We start from the raw sequence: 19,023 nt of genomic DNA on the forward strand, positions 1-19,023 counted from the left end.
TTTCAGAAGCAAGGGAATTCTACCATATTTTTAATGTATTTTATTGGCAAAAGAGTACTGGTAGAGTGGAGAAAATGTGAGTCAGAAAACCTAGGTGTGAACCCTGGACAAATCACTATAACTCTACCAGCCTCAAGGTCCTCATCTGTAGGGATACTACCTACAGGATACTACCTGGTCTTAAGGTTTCTAAAAGACCATATGAAAAAAGAAAAGTTTTACATCCCACAAATTATTTCACAATATAAATGGCCACATCTTGGCAACAGGTAGACTAGAAATAGTATTGGTAGTATTTTTTTTTTAGGTGGGGAGGAAAATCTTTGAATTTCTGACTAGAAGGGAGCCTGTCCCCTTCAGATGCCCACCTGAAGCTCAGAGATCTTCCATCAGCATTGTAACTAGGAAGCGACAGGGAGTGTTTACTGAAGTAAAACAAAAAGCAATTGGATCTGGGCTGTTAGGTCATATGGAATATTAGTGTTTTCCTAAGCTTAAGCAACACTTTTTCACCATGGTTCCTAAGGAATCATAGTTGGTTTAGTATTAATAATAATCATAAATGTTAGCAATCCTACTATTCTGTTCCAGAGCTACCTTATTCAATATGCTAGCTATACATGGTCTGAGCATCTGAAATGTGACCAGTCAAAATGGAGATGTACTGTGAGGATATCCGTAAGTTTGAACACTGAGTCCAAAAAAGAAAAAAAGAAAAAACAAAAGGTCAAGTATCTGGCTAATACATTTTTATATTGGTCACATGTTGAGAGAAGAATATTTTGGATACATTGAGTTAAATAGAATATAGTACTAAAGTTAATTTCATACTTTTCTTTTTTTTACTTCTCTTTAATGTGGCTACAAGAAAATTTCAAATATATACATATTTATATATATATAAAATTCCAGAACACACATAAGAGAAATATATATATGTATATATATATGTAGATCTTTGCTATTGCCTGGTACAATTTTATAGTAAGATTAGTTATCACAACCATGCTCCAGAGAGCTTCTTATCTCATTTAATGCTAGCTACTGAAAGGAAGGGAGGAAGGAAGGAAGGAATAAATAAACTACATTTCATATGATGACTGAGTTCTCCACTAGACCTATAGTATATATATCTATTTGTTCCCTGAGGAACTATATCTAGTGGAAAAAGCAGATGATTGGCATAATGGTTTCACATTACTTTAGAGAGATAGAGAGCACACTCAAATCTGAACCTTCTGAATTAAAATGTCAGATTCTTTCCATCACATTATGCCGCTTCCATTAGACACATAATAGGACTGAACAATTTTCTCTCACTATAATAATTCCTGAAGAGAAGAAAGGACAGTGTGGTTAGGATATTTTTCCCATTTTTTACCATTACAAAATTAGCATCTGGTATTTTCACAGTGGGTATCAAGCTCTATGACACACTATTTAAGGAAGTCTTAACCAGTTTGAGCCTTTGATCTTTAACACTAAGTAAGATGTGTATCTATCATAAATTTTAAACACATAAAATATGTGTTTAACAAGATGGGATCGGGAAGGAGACAAACCACAAAAGACTATTAATCTCACAAAACAAACTGGGGGTTGCTAGGGTATTGGGGGTTAGGGATAGGGTTGCTGGGTTATGGACAATGGGAAGGGTATGTGCTATGGTGAGTGCTATGAAGTGTGTAAGCCTGATGATTCACAGACCTGAACCCCTGGGGCATATAATACATTATATGTTAATAAAAATAATTTTTAAAAAGGAATTGATAAAAAGAGATCATTACTTCTGTATCTTTCAGGAATAAAAATGTGGACTTCTTTTACATCTATATCAAAGTCAACACATTGTTTGTAAAATCTACTTACTAAGTCAAAGTAAAGAAATTTTGTATTTGCTCAATGAAGCTACTTCTCTAAAAAGTATGCTATATTTGGTGACTTTTAAAGATGTGGCATTTCAGAACACAGCAACAGTGAACCGTTTAGAACTCACAGGAGAGTCAGAGTGCCAAAAAGCCCATCTCTTTTTAAATCTAGAAACTTAGGGGTGTCTGGGTGGCTCAGTGTGTTAGAATCTCTGCCTTCAGCTCAGGTCATGATCCTGGAGTCCTGGGATCGAGCCCCACATCGGGCTCTCTGCTCAGCAAGGAGTCTGCTCCTCCCTCTCTGCCTGCCTCTCTGTCAAATAAATAAATAAATAAAATCTTTTTTCAAAAATAAATAAATAAATCTAGAAACTTGAATACTATGTAAAAACCATGTGACCCTCTCTAAAATAGATTTTAAAAAGTCATTCTTTACAAAAGGACCTATCACTTACTAATTTTTGTTCAAAATGTGAGTCCCTAATCCAACACCAGAGATGGTGACTAAGGGTGATGTGGGGTCTGGAAACCAGAACACTACCCAGATGATGCTGAGGGTCACCCATGGCTGATGACTATCATGTTAAGGCATACCTTAGCACTGACAGATTATCCTAATAGTTCTTTATGCCAAGCGATATCTCCTGAATCAGACTGGGCTACAACAATTGTCAGTCAAGAGACAGCTGTTTTATATCTACTGGAGTAGACAAAATAAAAAGAATTCAAAGGTCAATACTTTCACTTTTAATAGTCAATTATCTCTCTCAATAAGATAGAATTCTTAAAATCTTTAATAGCACTTAAAATTCCCTAATCGTGTCAAAGATGTTTTAATGCTCAATTTTAAAATGCTTCTCTTTAAGCCAAAAATTTTCTTGAGTCACTTTAACTGTTAGTTAAGACAGTGAAGTTAAATTAAATGATGATTAAATTCACTTACTGTAACAGTCTGGCCTGCCTTCAGCACGTATCTTGAGGTATATTTGTAACTGACTGATGTGTCTCCAATTTTTCTGATCATTTCCCAGCCTCCCATGGGCTGATCCTATTCATGAACAGAGTAAAACAAGGTCACATCAAGGATACAGAAAGTGACGGGTAATCAAATGAATTTACACAGATAGTTAAGCTACGATAGCTCTGTAGCTGCCTTCTCTTGATTCACATCTTCCTACCATAAGAAGAAAACATGGTTCATCATTCAGCAAAACACTATCTTCAACAATGCTGCAGTTTTAATATTACGGTACTTAATTTTAAAGAAGACAAACCTAGAAGAGAAGGGATGTGAACCAAACTAAATGTTTCATATTCACTGCTAGATCGGGCTGGTCTTTGAAATTTACAATACAATCTAGCAGTCATAATCACAATTATAAACATGCAGTATTTGATTACTTTAAGCTTTAAAAATATAGATACATATTGGTGCCTGGGTGGCTCAGTTGGTTAAATGCCTGCCTTCGACTTGGGTCATGATACTGGAGTCCAGGGATGGAGTCCTGGGATTGTGTCTCAGGATCGAGATTGGCGTTGAGCTCCTGCTCAGTGGAGGGCCTGCTTCTCCCCATCCCTAACCCCACTCATGCTCTCTCTTTCTTGCTCTCTGTCTCTCAAATAAATAAACAAAATCTCAAAACAAAACAAAGACACATAAGCTTAAAAACAGATGGAAGAAAATATAACCGTTTTCTTCTATGCCACTTCTGCCCATACTTAACTTCCCTTCCTCAAAGCATAAGGGGCTGAAAAGGGTCGGTGATGCAATGACCAGTCCCAAGGGATGGTTATCACCTCTGGCTCCATGCTGGCAAGGGCTGCCTGGCACCTGAGGAAGGGTGCAGGGTATTTAAAATAACTAGATGCACTAATCTATACCCATCTCTAACTCAAGGACAAGAATAAACCAAGCTGAAAGCCAGCTTTAGAGTAACTCAACACGGGGCTGTTAACGCCTTTTGAAAAGAGCCAAACTACAACAATGGAGCAGCAGAGACTACTCTTATTTTAAAGTCATGACTAAGAGGGCTTGGAGCCTATTCTCTTCAGTATGTGAACTGCTAGGTTTCCTTTGCCCAGCCAAATCATTTACTCATCCACACATAGGACAGTGGAGAAAAGGTATAATTTTCACAAACATGTGATAAATCCTGAACACGTGCTTCAGAGTGACATCCATCCCACCGTACCTCCACAGAACCCTCAGACCTGCCGCCTTCCAGCGTCATCTCACACCCCTCCATCATCTCACTCCACCTCCACACTCCTCCAGCTCCATGAGGCCTAGCCACGGAGGACCTTCACTACTGTACTCTCAAAGACACCAGCCTGAAACCTCAGAATTCCCAATGAACATTTTGTTTACTTTTAAACAAATAATTTCAAGATAGGGCTCCATACTGTTCTTCATACAAATTAAATCATTAGTGTTCATTCAATCATTTAGAGAGAAAAATACTCCCTGCACATATCCGAGTCTGGGCTCACATTTCCTTCCTTTACCAACATTAACAGCTGTGAAAGAGTATCTCCCATTTACACTCACAACTCCAACTTTTCCACAAGTCTGGGCTAGGGCGGGGAATAATAGGACCTCATCCTTGGGAAGGCCACTGTGTGAGAATGACCAAGTGTGAAATACAGCTCTGGCTCCATAAAGAAATGCTAAGGAGAAACACTTTAAACCACTAAGTGTACTATCTCCTCTTCCTATTTGAATGTATACTCTGCTTCAAGAAATTGTAAGTAAAAAGGAGGAGGGATACTCATTCTTGTGAAGACTACTGAATCCAAATGAAGTCTGAGGAATTAAGACAATTGGAAAATGATCTACCAGCTAGCAAAGCCTTCCTGGAAAAAAGGGGGTCTGTTTTGCACCTGTTCGGAAGTGTTCTTCAAGCGGATAAATTTCCCATCAACATCTATCTCTTCGATGCACACGTTCCCAGTGGCTGAGGCAGAGTGGGAGATGCTAACACTACTGCTCGCCTCTGACTCTTCCACATCGACTCTCTTCCGCTTTCCTCTAGTTGTGCGCACGCTCCGACTTGAGGATGCTCGGGACACTGTCACACGAGAAGAAGGGCTTGGAGAGAGTTTCAGTCTACGTGGAAAAAACAAACATTTCATTTATGAGACACCTGTGACTTTCCTACTTTAGAAACAAGGATATTAATATCCTGCACATGCATTTTTTTTTCCTGCACATACATTTCTAAAGTAAAACTTACTAAAGATGTGCTGCACAAGACCAATATACATCTTAACTAAGTTTATTTGTGCTAGGATGTGCATTACAATGTTCTTTTAAAAAGTAATAATTTGAATTTTACTTTTCCCTAGGAACAGAATATAATCATAATGCAGGAAGTGTGGAAAAAATGGGAAGGAACCAGTCCACTGACCACCAGCCCCACCACAACCACTGTTAAGTTTCATAGGCTTGTCCTAATTTTTTCACACCTGTGTTTTCTTTTTATAAAATTACAATCACGATGTAGGTAACAATGAAACTCAATGGCTTCTCATTCTCAATCAGACACATTCCCTTTGAAACTTTTCTAACAGGTGTCAAAGGACTTATACACTAACCTGATTTGAAAAACGACTGTAAAGTCTCTTTCAGCAAATCAAATATTTTACAACATATTAAATAATCAAAAGCTCAAGAAAAAGACTATATATATCTTGCAAAAGTCCAGCATTTAAAATAATAATAATAAGACTGCTTAAACAATATCTGTTGTTGTTCTGGTAGAAATATGATCCATACCTATTTACTGCTACACCTAGGTGTTAAAAAATAACAGAGAAAATATTTAAAGTTGCCTTAAATGTTAAAATAAAATTTTTGCAAAGGCCCAAACCTAGTTACTACTCTTTACATAAAAAGGGTGGGGGCAAGATGTAGACTGTGAGGTAGAGTGACACCTAAGGTGCTTACCTCTCTTCTTCGCCCTCTAAGAGCTTCCTATAAGCACTGATTTCCATGTCCAGGGCTAACTTTACATCTAGAAGTTGCTCATAATCGTTCAGTTGTTGCTGCATCTGATCCCTTATTTCCGCCATCTCTCGCTCTTTGTCGGACAGCATGCGCCGAGAGTTGTCTCTTTCTTTAGCAAGCAAGTCCTCCAGCTCCTGAATCCTCTCCAAACATGCTCTGGACTGTAGAGTCAAAGGAACACAGTTACTTTCTAGGAACATTCCAACATTAGCACGAAGCAGCTATTTTTAAAACATTTCCTGGACGGGAAAATAAATAGAACCTGAAGGAATCTCTAACTTTAGAATGCCAAAGAGATTTTGATTCTAAGAACTTAAAAACTAAAACTTCTCCAATATAAAATACAGCTTCAGCAAAGTTTTGGCTTATAAGAAGACTTTAGAAAGAGATAAATTTATCAAATACAAGTGCCATAAATGCATATATAATTCTTCTCTATTTGGCCAAATAAAACAAAATTTTAAAAGTTTCAGTTTTAGTAAAAGTCTAGCCCCCTACAAGCCATTTCACTCGAAAGTATAAATTAACTAAAAATGATAGAAAACTTGCCGACTAAAGAAATCTAAGAGCAGGCAAGAGTACGTTGTGGAGAAATGCCGGGACTCTTCAGAAACCAGAGGAAGGGATTCGGGTACTTCAGGGATAGGGTCCTCATAGGACTGCCTGTGCTCACATGCTCAGTAAGCATAAAGAGACTAGGGTGCCTGGGTGGCTCAGTGGGTTAAGCCGCTGCCTTCGGCTCAGGTCATGATCTCAGGGTCCTGGGATCAAGTCCCGAATCGGGCTCTCTGCTCAGCAGGGAGCCTGCTTCCATCTCTCTCTCTCTCTCCATCTACTTGTGATCTCTCTCTATCAAATAAATAAATAAATAAAATCTTTAAAAAAAAAAAAAAGAGACTACACAATGCAGTACAGTCTTTAAGGTATTACTATAAATATAAAAACTTTGTAACTGGTATTTAAAAAATGAGAAATCACACAACCTGCAACAGAAAGTTCATCTGAGAAACCTTGTGTCTGGGTAGGTAATTACTCTTCTATGTTCCTCCCAAGACAGAATTCATCTCAGTAGCCTCAGAAAATGACAAAGGTTGGGGCGCTTGGGTGGCTCAGTGGGTTAGGCCTCTGCCTTTGGCTCAGGTCATAGTCTCAGGGTCCTGAGACCCTGAAGGTCCTGCTCAGCAGGGAGCCTGCTTTCTGACTCTCTCTACCTGCCTCTCTGCCTACTTGCGATCTCTCTGTGTCAAATAAATAAATAAAAGCTTTAAAAAAATGACAAAGGTGATCAACTCAAAAGGACTGATGGATAGCTCACACCCTTAGAATTACAAGCAGCAGCATCAGAGAAGGAAAGGCATATACTGTACGAAAATTAAATGTGGAAGGCTAAAAATCAAAAGTGGAATCTACACTATGCAGATAACACTACACTCTAGGTAGTACATGCGTTTCTCACAGGGATATGGCTTACAAATTCTGAAAGTGCTTTACATCCACACTGGGAATAAACAAATAAGTAAACAGGGTGGATGAAAACAGGTTTTTCACTCTCAAAGAGAAAAGTTATAGATAAGCAAGAAAGCAAAAAATGAACCCTGTGGTATGGGGTTAGTCAGAAATATCTGTATGAATGTGGGTTTAGTTTAATATAAATACAAGTGGACAGAGATACAATTACAGAAAGTGTGTAAACAAGGTTTGGCACACCCCCATATACGACCTAGCTCCAACCACAAGAAGGCCTAGAAGCAATGACTCCCCAGTACCAGTGAGGCACTCAGCATCCAGATCTTAAATTCTATGTACCATTCTCCAGTAAGAAGAACCAGGGCTCCTTGGAGAAATGGCTGATCCCAGGGCTACAGCCGGGAAAACATAGGATGAGCCTGGAGCCTATTACAGCACCATAAAGCAAGAGTTGCTCAAAAAAGGGGGACATAATAGCATTTTGACAGAATCATCTAAGCCAATAAAGGAAGGTAGTATTTGATTATAACCCAAAGTATAAAATATATATTCTTGAGTCTATACTAATATAGACAAATGAATGAATAAAATATAAATAAGAAAGAGACAAATCTTTCAGGGGCACCTGGGTGGCTCAGCGGGTTAAGCCTCTGCCTTCAACTCAGGTAATGAATCCCAGGGTCCTGGGACTGAGCCCTGCATTGAGCTCTCTGCTCAGCAGGGAGCCTGCTTCCCTTCCTCTCTCTCTGCCTGCCTCTCTGCTTACCTATGATTTCGGTCTGTCAAATAAATAAATAAATAAAATCTTTTAAGAAGGGCGGGGAGGGGCGCCTGGGTGGCTCAGTGGGTTAAGGCCTCTGCCTTCGGCTCAGGTCATGATCCCGGGGTCCTGGGATCGAGCCCTGCATCGGGCTCTCTGCTTGGCAGGGAGCCTGCTTCCCTTCTTCTCTCTCTGCCTGCCTCTCTGCCTACTTGTGATCTCTGTCAAATAAATAAATAAAATCTTAAAAAAAAAAAAAAAGAAAGAAAGAAAGAAAGAGACAAATCTTTCATAGAATTCCACTTAATCAGGGTAGATACTCCCTTCAAGATGTGGAGCTTCCTTCCTATCACCAACACTCAAGAGTGAACTGGACACAGTGACCTGCTTCCCAAGAACAGAGTATGGAAAGAGAGAAAGGGTTATTTGACAGTAGAGAAACCTGGCAAACACTACCTTCACCAGTGATGAAGGTGAGATCACCACTTGATCCCCTCTGGGTGTCATGTGATCCATGATACAATGTGACAAGGGCACTTACTTAAAACCCATAACCCCAGTCTCATGGGAAAAGCACCAGACAATTCAGACTGGGGGACAGTACACAGGTAAGTGGCCAGTTCTCTTCAAGACTCCTAAGGTCATAAAAAACAAGGAAAGCCTAAGAAACTGTCATAGACCAGGGGAGACTAGAGAGACATGTAGTAAAATCCCAAGAATCCAGAGTCTAGTTAGTAGTAATGTACCAACAGCAGTGTCTTCGTGTTGACAAACACGCCATGAGAACGTAAGACGCTTACAATGGGGGAAAACTATAGGAGGGACAGAAGGGAATTGCCATACTGTCTTTCTAACTTTTCTGTAAAACTAGAATTATGCCAAAATAAAAGGCTATTTAAAAAATCATCATTTGGGGCGCTTGGGTGGCTCAGTGGGTTAAGGCCCCTGCCTTCGGCTCGGGTCATGGTCCGGGGGTCCTGAGATCGCGTCCCACATTGGGCTCTCTGCTTCGTAGGGAGCCTGCTTCCCTTCCTCTCTCCCTGCCTGCCTCTGCCTACTTGTGGTCTCTGTCTGTCAAGTAAATAAAGAAATAAATAAAATCTTTAAAAAATAATAATAATCACTCAATTAACTAAAATCAGAGTAGCCACTGACACTCTATATCAGAAGCAGGCATTCATCTTAAGCGTGATGCTAAACATAATTCCTGCCTCGAGAACTTGCACTTGAACTGCACTTGCTAAAACCATGCTATAAACTAAGAAATCCACTTTTTTTTCCTCACAGTATTCTAATAAAATTTAAGTTCAAATGCTTCTCCCTCAATCAACCTCTTCACTATACTTCTGATGTGGGAGGCAGACAGCATGAGCAACAAGGTAGAATGTAAAGGGGAGCTGACGAAAGGCATGAAGTACTCAAGATGCAGATCTGTTTACCCCAAAATGTCCCTTGGTCTGCCTCTGATGTTACAGAGTTCTTTAAGTGGGGAAAAAATAGAATCAAGGTATAAAAAAGTTTTAAAGTTACTGTGACTCATTTAGAAATATCTGAATTGTATTTTCAACAGCTGCACTTCACCTGTTATGTAGTGAAACACAAGGAATACAGCCTGAGAGACAGACCTAGATCCTTCTTCCCAAGTCTGCCACCAAGTAGCTCTGAGACTCTGGGCAGGCTGTAACTAACCTCACTAAGCCAATGTCACATCTGAAAAATGAAGAGGTCTAATTAGGTTACATGTAAGATCTCACCTCTCACTCTGGAGTAATTTATGACTGACTTGACATCCTGGTTTTCTTATTTTATAGTAACTTAAGTAACATAACTGTACTAGTTTACTAGAGTCTAGCTACAATAGAAGTTTCTAGTCTGGGTGTTAAAAAAAACAAAACTGAGAGGTGCTTTCAAAATGCCAGTGGAGTCTTCCACAAGCCAAACAGGCTGTGACCAACCAATTAATTTCACCAGTCAGAAATCCAGACAGAAATAAAAGAAATGCTATAAGCAATATATGAAATTCCTAACTCCAAAACAAAATATTGCTACCATCTCTATTTTATTTAAAAATATTTTCAGGAGTCAGCATTTTAAAGACTATGCCGATTTTATTTTTTTATTTACTTTTAAGATTTTTTATTTTTAAGTAAACTCTGTACCCAACATGGGCCTCGAAATTCCAACCTTGAGATCAAGAGTCACACACTCTACCAACTGAGCCAGCCAGGTGCCCCAAGGCTATGTCTATTTTAAATAAAGTTTTAGGGGTACTTCACTAACATGAGTCATATAACCAAAAGGAAACTGTATGGCCTAAGAGGTAGCATGATGAAACTGGTATGACACAACACCAAATGCTTTTAAGATACACAATGAGGTAATACCGAGAGGGGTGGCTTTTTCTTTTTTATGATCTAAGAGGCTAAAGTTTATCAACTAATGAAGATACTCCTCAAGATATATTATTTATCATAAAATCTGGTTTTAGTAATGAACAGAGAAAAGGACATCTCTCCCTCCCCTCAACTCTCCAAAGACAGAGAAATTTAAAACTATTCTGGCTGAAGAAGGTGCTTCTCCTATTTCATAAGGTCTTAGCTCCTAGAAACTCTCAGGGCCCTACCTAACATCATTTAAACACCACTAACCAGAAGTTAATCAAAAAACCTTACAAGGATGGGAAGAGAACCTACAAGCCAACAGGGAAACAGCCCTGAACCTGAGTCAGGAAACATGACTATCAAGTTTCCCAGCTTCTCACTGTCCAACAGCAGGCAAGTCTCAGACCACCCCCTGCCCTGCCCCAGTCTACAAAACCTCTACAGCTAGCATCATCAAGGGGAATATGAAGCAGCCCCTCCCCCCAAAAAAAGGTAGGGACATGGGAAATTGAGGGAAAGGGGATAACTAGAATATGATTTATTAAACAGAGAAAAGTAGTAAATGTCAACTCGAAGTAAGAACACAGGGGCCTATTTTTTGGAAAGGTAGTTATTAAGATGGTGCCATGTAAAAAAGATTATCTTTGGGGCGCCTGGGTGGCTCAGTGGGTTAAGCCTCTGCCTTCGGCTCAGGTCATGATCCCAGGGTCCTGGGATCGGGCCCCACATCGGGCTCTCTGCTTCGAAGGGAGCCTGCTTCCTCCTCTCTCTCTGCCTGCCTCTCTGTCTACTTGTGAGCTCTGTCTGTCAAATAAATAAAATCTTTAAAAAAAAAAAGATTATCTTTGAAGAGAGTGAGAGGTAAAGGGAAAAACTGCCAACTAGAAGAGAAACCCATCAACCTGTAGCTTCTGGGCAAGTAATTAAATTCACCTAGCTCTGTGTCTGAGTGAACTCAAAAGATCCTTCTAGCTCTAGTGCTACAGGAAAAGTTCAAAATACTATCGGGACAAAATAGGTCTAAAATAATCTTTTAGATTATGTTACAAATAATAAAGCACATGTGATAGAGGCAATGTAAAAGCTTCTATTTTAATTTTGTTTACATTACCCGATTTTATGCAGTTCCCTGTCTGCCTTGTTTTGTAAATTCCTACAATATCTTCAGTTTTATAATCAGAAAAATGTTTTACTAAAAAAAAAAAAAAAGGAAAGAAAAAACAAAAAGGAAGAAAAACTTAGTCAAGAATAAAGCAAAGTTTATTCTTAGATGGAAAATTTAAGATAAAAATCTCCCTGAAGGGAAAAGGAAGCCGGAGATTTTTCTCAAGTAATTAAGGTGAGAAGTAGATTGTGAAAGCCTTCTAAGTACCTAGGTAGCTGCTCGTGCGCTCTGTGTCCACAGCAACGTGACCATTGGACAGACACGGATCTCCACATGCACACTACCCAAGCTGCACCTCGACAGCGCTGTCACACACTCACAAGCACTCAGTCAGCACAACCAGGAATGCAATCATTTGTCACTAGGGTGTACCAAAGACTAAAGTAGTTACTAATTTCTTAATGCACCATTAATGCTACTTTCCCATGACCTTAATCAGTAAGGAGTCCAAACACTATGGGAACTGTCTAGGATAGCAAAGCATTTACTACTCACAAACAATTTCTGTGTGTTTCTCCTATTATGGTTTCCAAATGTGATTAAAAAGGAGTACGTCAGGAAGAGTGTAGAGATGAGGCTACTACATGGCTCAGAAAATCTGGGCCCAGGGATAAGCCCCAGAAATAAGCCGGCATGTTACTTCCTAAGGGAAACCTCCTGAGCTCTGGATAATCTATTAATTTAGGAATGATGGTCATGCTCAGAGGACATTTATGCATTGCAAAATGAAAACATCGGGAAAGCGCTGGGCAACCAGAGTGCAGAAAATACTGTGCTCTCTGAAAAGTGACACCAGGCAGAGCAAAGCAGGGAGACGACAGTGGGGAAGGTGGCCTTCACATGCAACTTGAACTCTTCTTAGAGGAAGACAATTACTTACCTCCTTCTGGAGATTAGAAAGTTGAGATGAAAGGCTCTCAATTCTCATACGACTTTCCATCAGTTCTTCCCTGGCACTGTTGACAGTAGAAGTATTCATCTCTGATGACAATCTGGCATTCTCCAGCTAAAAGAAGAAACAAACCAACAGTCAGTCTTACCTAGTGACTCAGAACAAACGAATAAGGAAGTATGATTCTCTTTAAGGCATTTCATCTCAAACCTAAGCCCTGTTGGTAACTGGCTGATGAAACAGGAAAAGCATCATGAAGTTGCTGATGTGGTACGAATTCTCTTCAGTCTTTCTGACTTTAGGTTCAATTCCCAGTACCTGTGCTTAACAATGGTAATACACATGGGTCTTTCTCCAAAGTGTTTACTTAAGTATTTCACCCATTATATCTCTGTGTCAGTTAATACTGCAGGTAAGGGGAATGGGTAGTAGCAACTTAACTGTGGGTGATGTCTATAGGAAAATAAACATCACATATCTCTAACCCACCAAATCTAATTACAGAAGATAAAGTCAAAACAGAAAGTACTAATTTTAGATTATGTCCCAAGAGAAACACTTCCTTTCAGAAGCAAAAAACAGCCCCTTAGATAGAAACATCCTATTTCTCCAGATGCCCATAACATTCCATTATGCACATGTATGAGGCACATTTGTTGGCTGTTTGTTGGCTTCCTTTGGGGCCAGAGTCTAGGTGACTGACCTCCTTCACTGCCCAGCACAATGCCTAGCACTAAGTAAGTGTTAGACAATCCGATGTAGGGCTTCATTAGCCAATTACTTCATAACATGGGTTAAATGCAACATCAACAGTTGAGGCCATTCATAGAAATTATTTACAACACTTCTATGACCTTAATTTTCTAAGTCTTCACTGATTAACTCTCTTTAATCAAATCATGCCACATTTAACACACTGGGATAAAACCATTTACTAGGAAAAAGCCTGTACTCACTGGTGTTAAAGATTTTTGCATGATCTGCATGTACACACGTGAGAAGTTTCTAGAATATTTTTTTAAATGAGTAAAAGTGGTAGAGGAAGAAATCTCAGAGACTTTCACTTGGCCCAAAGTGTGGCGGTCACAAACTATGTACAGTGACGCCATGGAAGTCTGATGTGGTGCTGCCCAGCACTCATGGTTAACTGGATGCACAGGACAGCGGAATCAGCACGTGCTGTGGGAAGAGAAGAATTTTCAGAGGCTTAGGGTTCGCTACTATGACATGAAACATGTGATCGATTGGACAGAAAGGCACACCTTAACCTCTGATAAAAGTGAAGTAACGCCACTTTCTTTGAATAATTTCTAGTAACATTTACTTGACAGAATATTTTTTTAAGTCCATTTTCTATTCTCAGAGAGAATAGGGGAACTCACTGAAGAAAATTAGAACCAAGCAGACATCAAGTCATGCTCCTGCGAGTGAGTTTAGTAAGGGTTCGGGGCACTCCGGGAGACCACTCACTTTGGCGTGGTAAGTCTGCTCCAGCTCCTCCTTGTACAGCTTCACTTGGGCATCGTGCTGTTCTCGCATCTCATGAAGGGCCTGAGCCAGCTTATACTCATACTCTATCTGACGTCCAGAATCCACCTCTACTAAGCGAGTTTCATGCTTCCGTCTGGTCTCATTGATCTCCTGGGGGGAAAGATCACAGAAAACCAAATTACCTACCACAGTTGCCCTGGGACACGTCTCCGCAACATCAGGGCCATATGAAGTATTAAAACCACCTCCTTGGGTGTGTCCTAGAGCAGCCATGTGAACAGACCTATTTTTGCCTTTGTTTTCAAATGATAAGATTTTTGAGCTACAACCAACAACACAAGTGGGGGTGGCAACTAAAGCCCTGGGGGTGGCAGCTAAAGACCTAAGAATTTTATGTTTCTTATCAGTGGCATAGTTACGTATTTCTCTGAAGACAAGAAATGGCCTGGAAGCCTTACAGCACTACCATGAAATCATACACTGAATGGTCACTGTTTTTCTAAACTGGTATGATGATGATCCTAAGAATGTCTCCAGAAAAAATGCACATGAAAAGTTAAAACTGCTGCTCAGAAAAATTAACTAGAAGATTTATGCTTAACAAAACTATTTTCTTAAACATACTAAGAATGCAATAGGCAGAGCAAGTTAATTTATGTGCCTTATGTTAACAGCTGGTGCTAAGGTATCATCAGTATCAATAGATCTGGAAACATATTACCAATATTACTTTATTCTCTTAAGTACATATGACCATTCACTATTAAATAACAGAATTTGTAGGCATAGTCCTTCAATTCAGGTTTTAAGGACTATCCAAAACTAAAATGCCTAGGAACCCCAGTCCAAGAATAAAATTTCCATTCCAGCTTCTAGCTCTGAAAATACAACAATTTGTCTTTAATGGCAATAATTAAAGAGCCCACAAGAGGGGGATATTACCCACTGATGTTTGTTCCTGTGTCCTCCTCCTGCATATGTCTCCCTAGGCATTTCTTCATCTTTCTTTTAACAGCTCATTGCAGAGGAAAATGCACTTGACAGAATCCGAAAACCAGGGTTCAGATTCCAGTTCTGTTACCAACCTCCCAGGGCTCATATATATTTAATGAAGCAAATGACACGTAAATCATGTAAATAAAAGGTTAGTTCAACAAGTAATTTTGCCCTTTATCTACCTCCTTTCCTCCTCTTCCTGTTTTCCTTCTTCCTCTTTCTCACTCCCTTAACTGCTCATAATAAGAAACTGAAATATATTTATTGAATAGAATTGTATCCTCTATGTTAAATAAAAAAGAAGAGGACGGGGCGCCTGGGTGACTCAGTGGGTTAAGCCGCTGCCTTCGGCTCGGGTCATGATCTCAGGGTCCTGGGATCGAGTCCCACATCGGGCTCTCTGCTCAGCGGGGTGCCTGCTTCCTCCTCTCTCTCTGCCTGCCTCTCTGCCTACTTGTGATCTCTCTCTGTCAAATAAATAAAATCTTTAAAAAAAAAAAAAAAAAAGAAGAAGAGGAATATTTTAAGTTCATTCTCAGAAAGGCAAACATCAAAATATTCAAAGATGAAAAAATAATTCAAAGATGCTATGCAACCTAAAAATACTCAACTACTTTTTTTTATTATTTCATAAAGAATCAGTGACTTGCAAATAAACAAACAAAAAAATACCCTACTCTTGGTTTAAAGATACAGGAGTCCACACATAGCATAAAAACTAAGTAATGATATGTCACAAGCAATTTTATCAAAACAAAACAAAAATATAAGACAACTTAATACAAAAATGCCTCCATTTATAAAACAAAACTGTAGTTAACAATTATGTGATAGTATTCACTATACAGGGAACTTCTGCACAAAATATTCCACTTTGATTGTCACTATTCCCCCAAAAGAAAAGAGCAGGTATTAGTTCATTTTTAAATAAATGACTCAAGAGTTATCCAAAGTCTGTTTGTCCAGTAAGTACACTGTGCCCCAACACCTGTATGTTTTAATAGAATGTAGTTGTAAAAATAGTCAAATTACTATTTTATTGTTTTTTCTCCAATTAACAAAAAGGAAATTTAAGTTCTATAATAATTCCCCCCCCCCTTTTTTTTTTAAAGATTTTATTTATTCATTTGACACAGAGAGATCACAAGTAGGCAGAGAGAGAGAGAGGAGGAAGCAGGCTCCCCGCGGAGCAGAGAACCCGATGCGGGACTCGATCCCAGGACCCTGAGATCATGACCTGAGCCGAAGGCAGCGGCTTAACCCACTGAGCCACCCAGGCGCCCAATAATTCCCCATTTTTAAAGTAATTGTTAGTTGCTGTTCTCAAATTTATATTACTTCTAAAATCATTAAGTATTTAACTGTAGGTTCCATACCCTGGGTTAATTCCAATCCTCTTCAATTTTGAGAAAATATACATTCCCATTTCTTCAATTTTATTACTTATTTTTTTGGCAAAAATTGCTACCTTCATCTGCCAAGGCTTGACCACAGAAATTATTTTAAAATATATATATCTAACTATAAGTGCTGTTGCCCCCAATGATGGCTGCCTCCTGACAGCCACACCCTTGTAGAATCCCCACCCACAGTGTATCATGGTTGGTCTATGTGATAAAGAGTGACAGTACGGTGCGCCTGGGTAGTTCAGTGGGTTAAAGTCTCTGTCTTTGGCTCAGGTCATGATCCCAGGGTCCTGGGATTGAGCCCTGCATCGGGCTCTCTGCTCAGCGGGAAGCCTGCTTCCCCCTCTCTGTTTCTGCCTGCCTCTCTGCCTACTTGTGATCTCTGTCAAATAAATGAATAAAATCTTTAAAAAAAAAAGAATGACAGTACATCACTTCTAGGCTTAGAAAAGTAACAGAAGACAATGCAGCTTCGGTCTTGTGCTCCCCCGCCCTCTCTCTCTCATCATTCTTCTGGAAAGCCATAGCATGAGCAGCCCTAGGGAGAAGCCTATGATGAACTGGCTCTTCATACCAACAACCTGTGAATGAGCTCAGAGGCAGTTCTTCCAGTCCAGGCTGAAAGCCTAACTGCAACCTCATGAGAGACCCTAAAACATATCCAATTCATGCAATAAGGCAGCTCTCAGATTCTCCACCTTCAGAAACTGTGAGATAATGAAGATTTGTGGTTTTAAGTTGGTAAATTTAGAGTAATTTATTAGGCAGCAAGAGATACTAATACTCAAAAAGGTTGAGAGTATTTAACCACTATGACCCTTAGGAATTAGATAAAGTAAAATCACATCTCTTCATTGTAAGAGCCTGAATTCTTGTATACAACCTTTTAGCAATGATACCTTGAATAACTTACCTATAAAATTTCTCCCCTTTTTTTACTATATAGTTTTAACAAAATATTTAGGATTCCTCCTTTCCTTAAAAAAATAAAATTGTATAGTTACCTCCTCATACATGTTTTTACGGAACTCCAAGTCCTCGGTGAGGCTCTGACAGCGATTCTCTAAATCCACTTTAAGTAAAGTTTCATCTGCTAACTGTTTTTTGGCAGCAGCTAAGGAGGCTTCCAACTAATATGCGGAGAAAGAATTGACAAAAAATCACATAGCAATTATTTAGTAACGAATTTAAGAGATACCTATGGACTGAATCAAATCATAAATTAAAACGTTTGTATCTTTTATCTGTGGATGAAAGTCTCTTACTATAACCTTTATCACAGAACCATGTGTCCAAATGCTGGTCCCACCAAGAGTGCCACACTGAAACACCTCTCAGATCTGGTAACTGGCAACAAGTAATGGACAAAGACCTACGAAGGATTTTAGCTACCACTTTCACTTGTTCCTGTGTGTGGAGCAATGTTAGGACTTTTTCTTTTCCTTTCTTTTCTTACATTTTAGTACAGTAATGAAACGGGTTTTGAGAGCAAGAAACAGAGCTTAAGCACAAGAGAAAGGAAGAAGAGCAGCAGTAAGATCTGCTTGACCCAGATAAAATGACTGAGAGGTGAAGATACTTCGCATGTTAGCTGCCTGAAGACTACCCTTCAGGGAAACCATAAATTTTTTTTTAATTTTTAAATAAAAAATATTTTAAGTGAATTCAGAAATCAAAGCACTCGACCCAGTCAGATGGAGAATTAACCTCCCAACAGGGCTTAAGACCAGCGTTTGCCTTACCTGGGCAATCTGATCCTTCAGATCCTCCAAATCTCCCTCTAAACTTTTTTTGTCACCGAGTGCAGTGGCCAGAGCTGCATCTTTAGAATTCAGTGCAGCTTCATATTCTCGAAGCTTCATCTGGGCTCCATTAAGATCTGATTCTTTCTTAGCATAACTGTAAGACATTTGAAAAAGTGCAAGACATCAAATTATACCCCTGACCTGAAGCCTTCTCCCTCCCCGCCGAAGGGAAACAAAAGATGCAGCTTAAAGGCTGCTATAGTCTACTAGAATTAGCAGAGCAATTCGGGGGCATTAAATCTAGAGTTTTGGTGGATAACAACTTTACCCTTCAATGATTTCCCTTCCAAGATTACTAATGACTCTAAATCAAAAAGATTACTAATGACTCTAAATCAAAGAAGTCTACAGAACCAATGTATTCTTCGGGGCACCTGGGTTGCTCAGTGGGTTAAGCCTCTGCCTTTGGCTCAGGTCATGATCTCGGGGTCCTGGGATCGAGCCCCACATCAGGTGCTCAGCAGGGATCCTGCCTCCCTCCCCTCTCTCTGCCTGTCTCTCTGCCTACTTGTGATCTCTCTGTGTTGAGTAAATAAATAAAATCTTTTTAAAAAAAAGAAAGAAGAATTTAGTATTCTTCTTAGTATAGAATTTAGAGTTCTATCATGTAGAATACTTGAAGTATAGTTGATACACAGTATTACATTAGTTTTCAGTGTACCACCTAGCCATCTGACATTCATATACATTTACAAAATGGTTACTACCTTGATAAATACAGCTACTATCTGTCACCATACAAAGGTATTATAATATTACTGAGCATATTCCTTGTGCTGTACTTTA

General features: G+C 39.3%; 1 protein-coding gene across 1 annotated transcript in view; it reads right to left on the reverse strand.

Annotated features, from left to right (window-relative positions):
• LMNB1 (lamin B1) overlaps positions 1 to 19,023 on the reverse strand; it is a 52,730-nt gene that overhangs the window by 9,398 nt on the left and 24,309 nt on the right. The window contains exons 2-8 of the mRNA XM_032336856.1: positions 18,175 to 18,331; positions 17,437 to 17,562; positions 14,010 to 14,180; positions 12,528 to 12,653; positions 5,815 to 6,035; positions 4,749 to 4,974; positions 2,812 to 2,916 (exon numbers count right to left, since the gene is read on the reverse strand). Coding sequence (XP_032192747.1) covers positions 2,812 to 2,916; positions 4,749 to 4,974; positions 5,815 to 6,035; positions 12,528 to 12,653; positions 14,010 to 14,180; positions 17,437 to 17,562; positions 18,175 to 18,331 — 1,132 coding nt within the window. The remainder of the gene's footprint in view (positions 1 to 2,811; positions 2,917 to 4,748; positions 4,975 to 5,814; positions 6,036 to 12,527; positions 12,654 to 14,009; positions 14,181 to 17,436; positions 17,563 to 18,174; positions 18,332 to 19,023) is intronic.

This window comes from Mustela erminea, chromosome 3, assembly GCF_009829155.1.
Source record: "Mustela erminea isolate mMusErm1 chromosome 3, mMusErm1.Pri, whole genome shotgun sequence".
In the NCBI taxonomy this organism is placed as follows: Eukaryota; Metazoa; Chordata; class Mammalia; order Carnivora; family Mustelidae; genus Mustela; species Mustela erminea.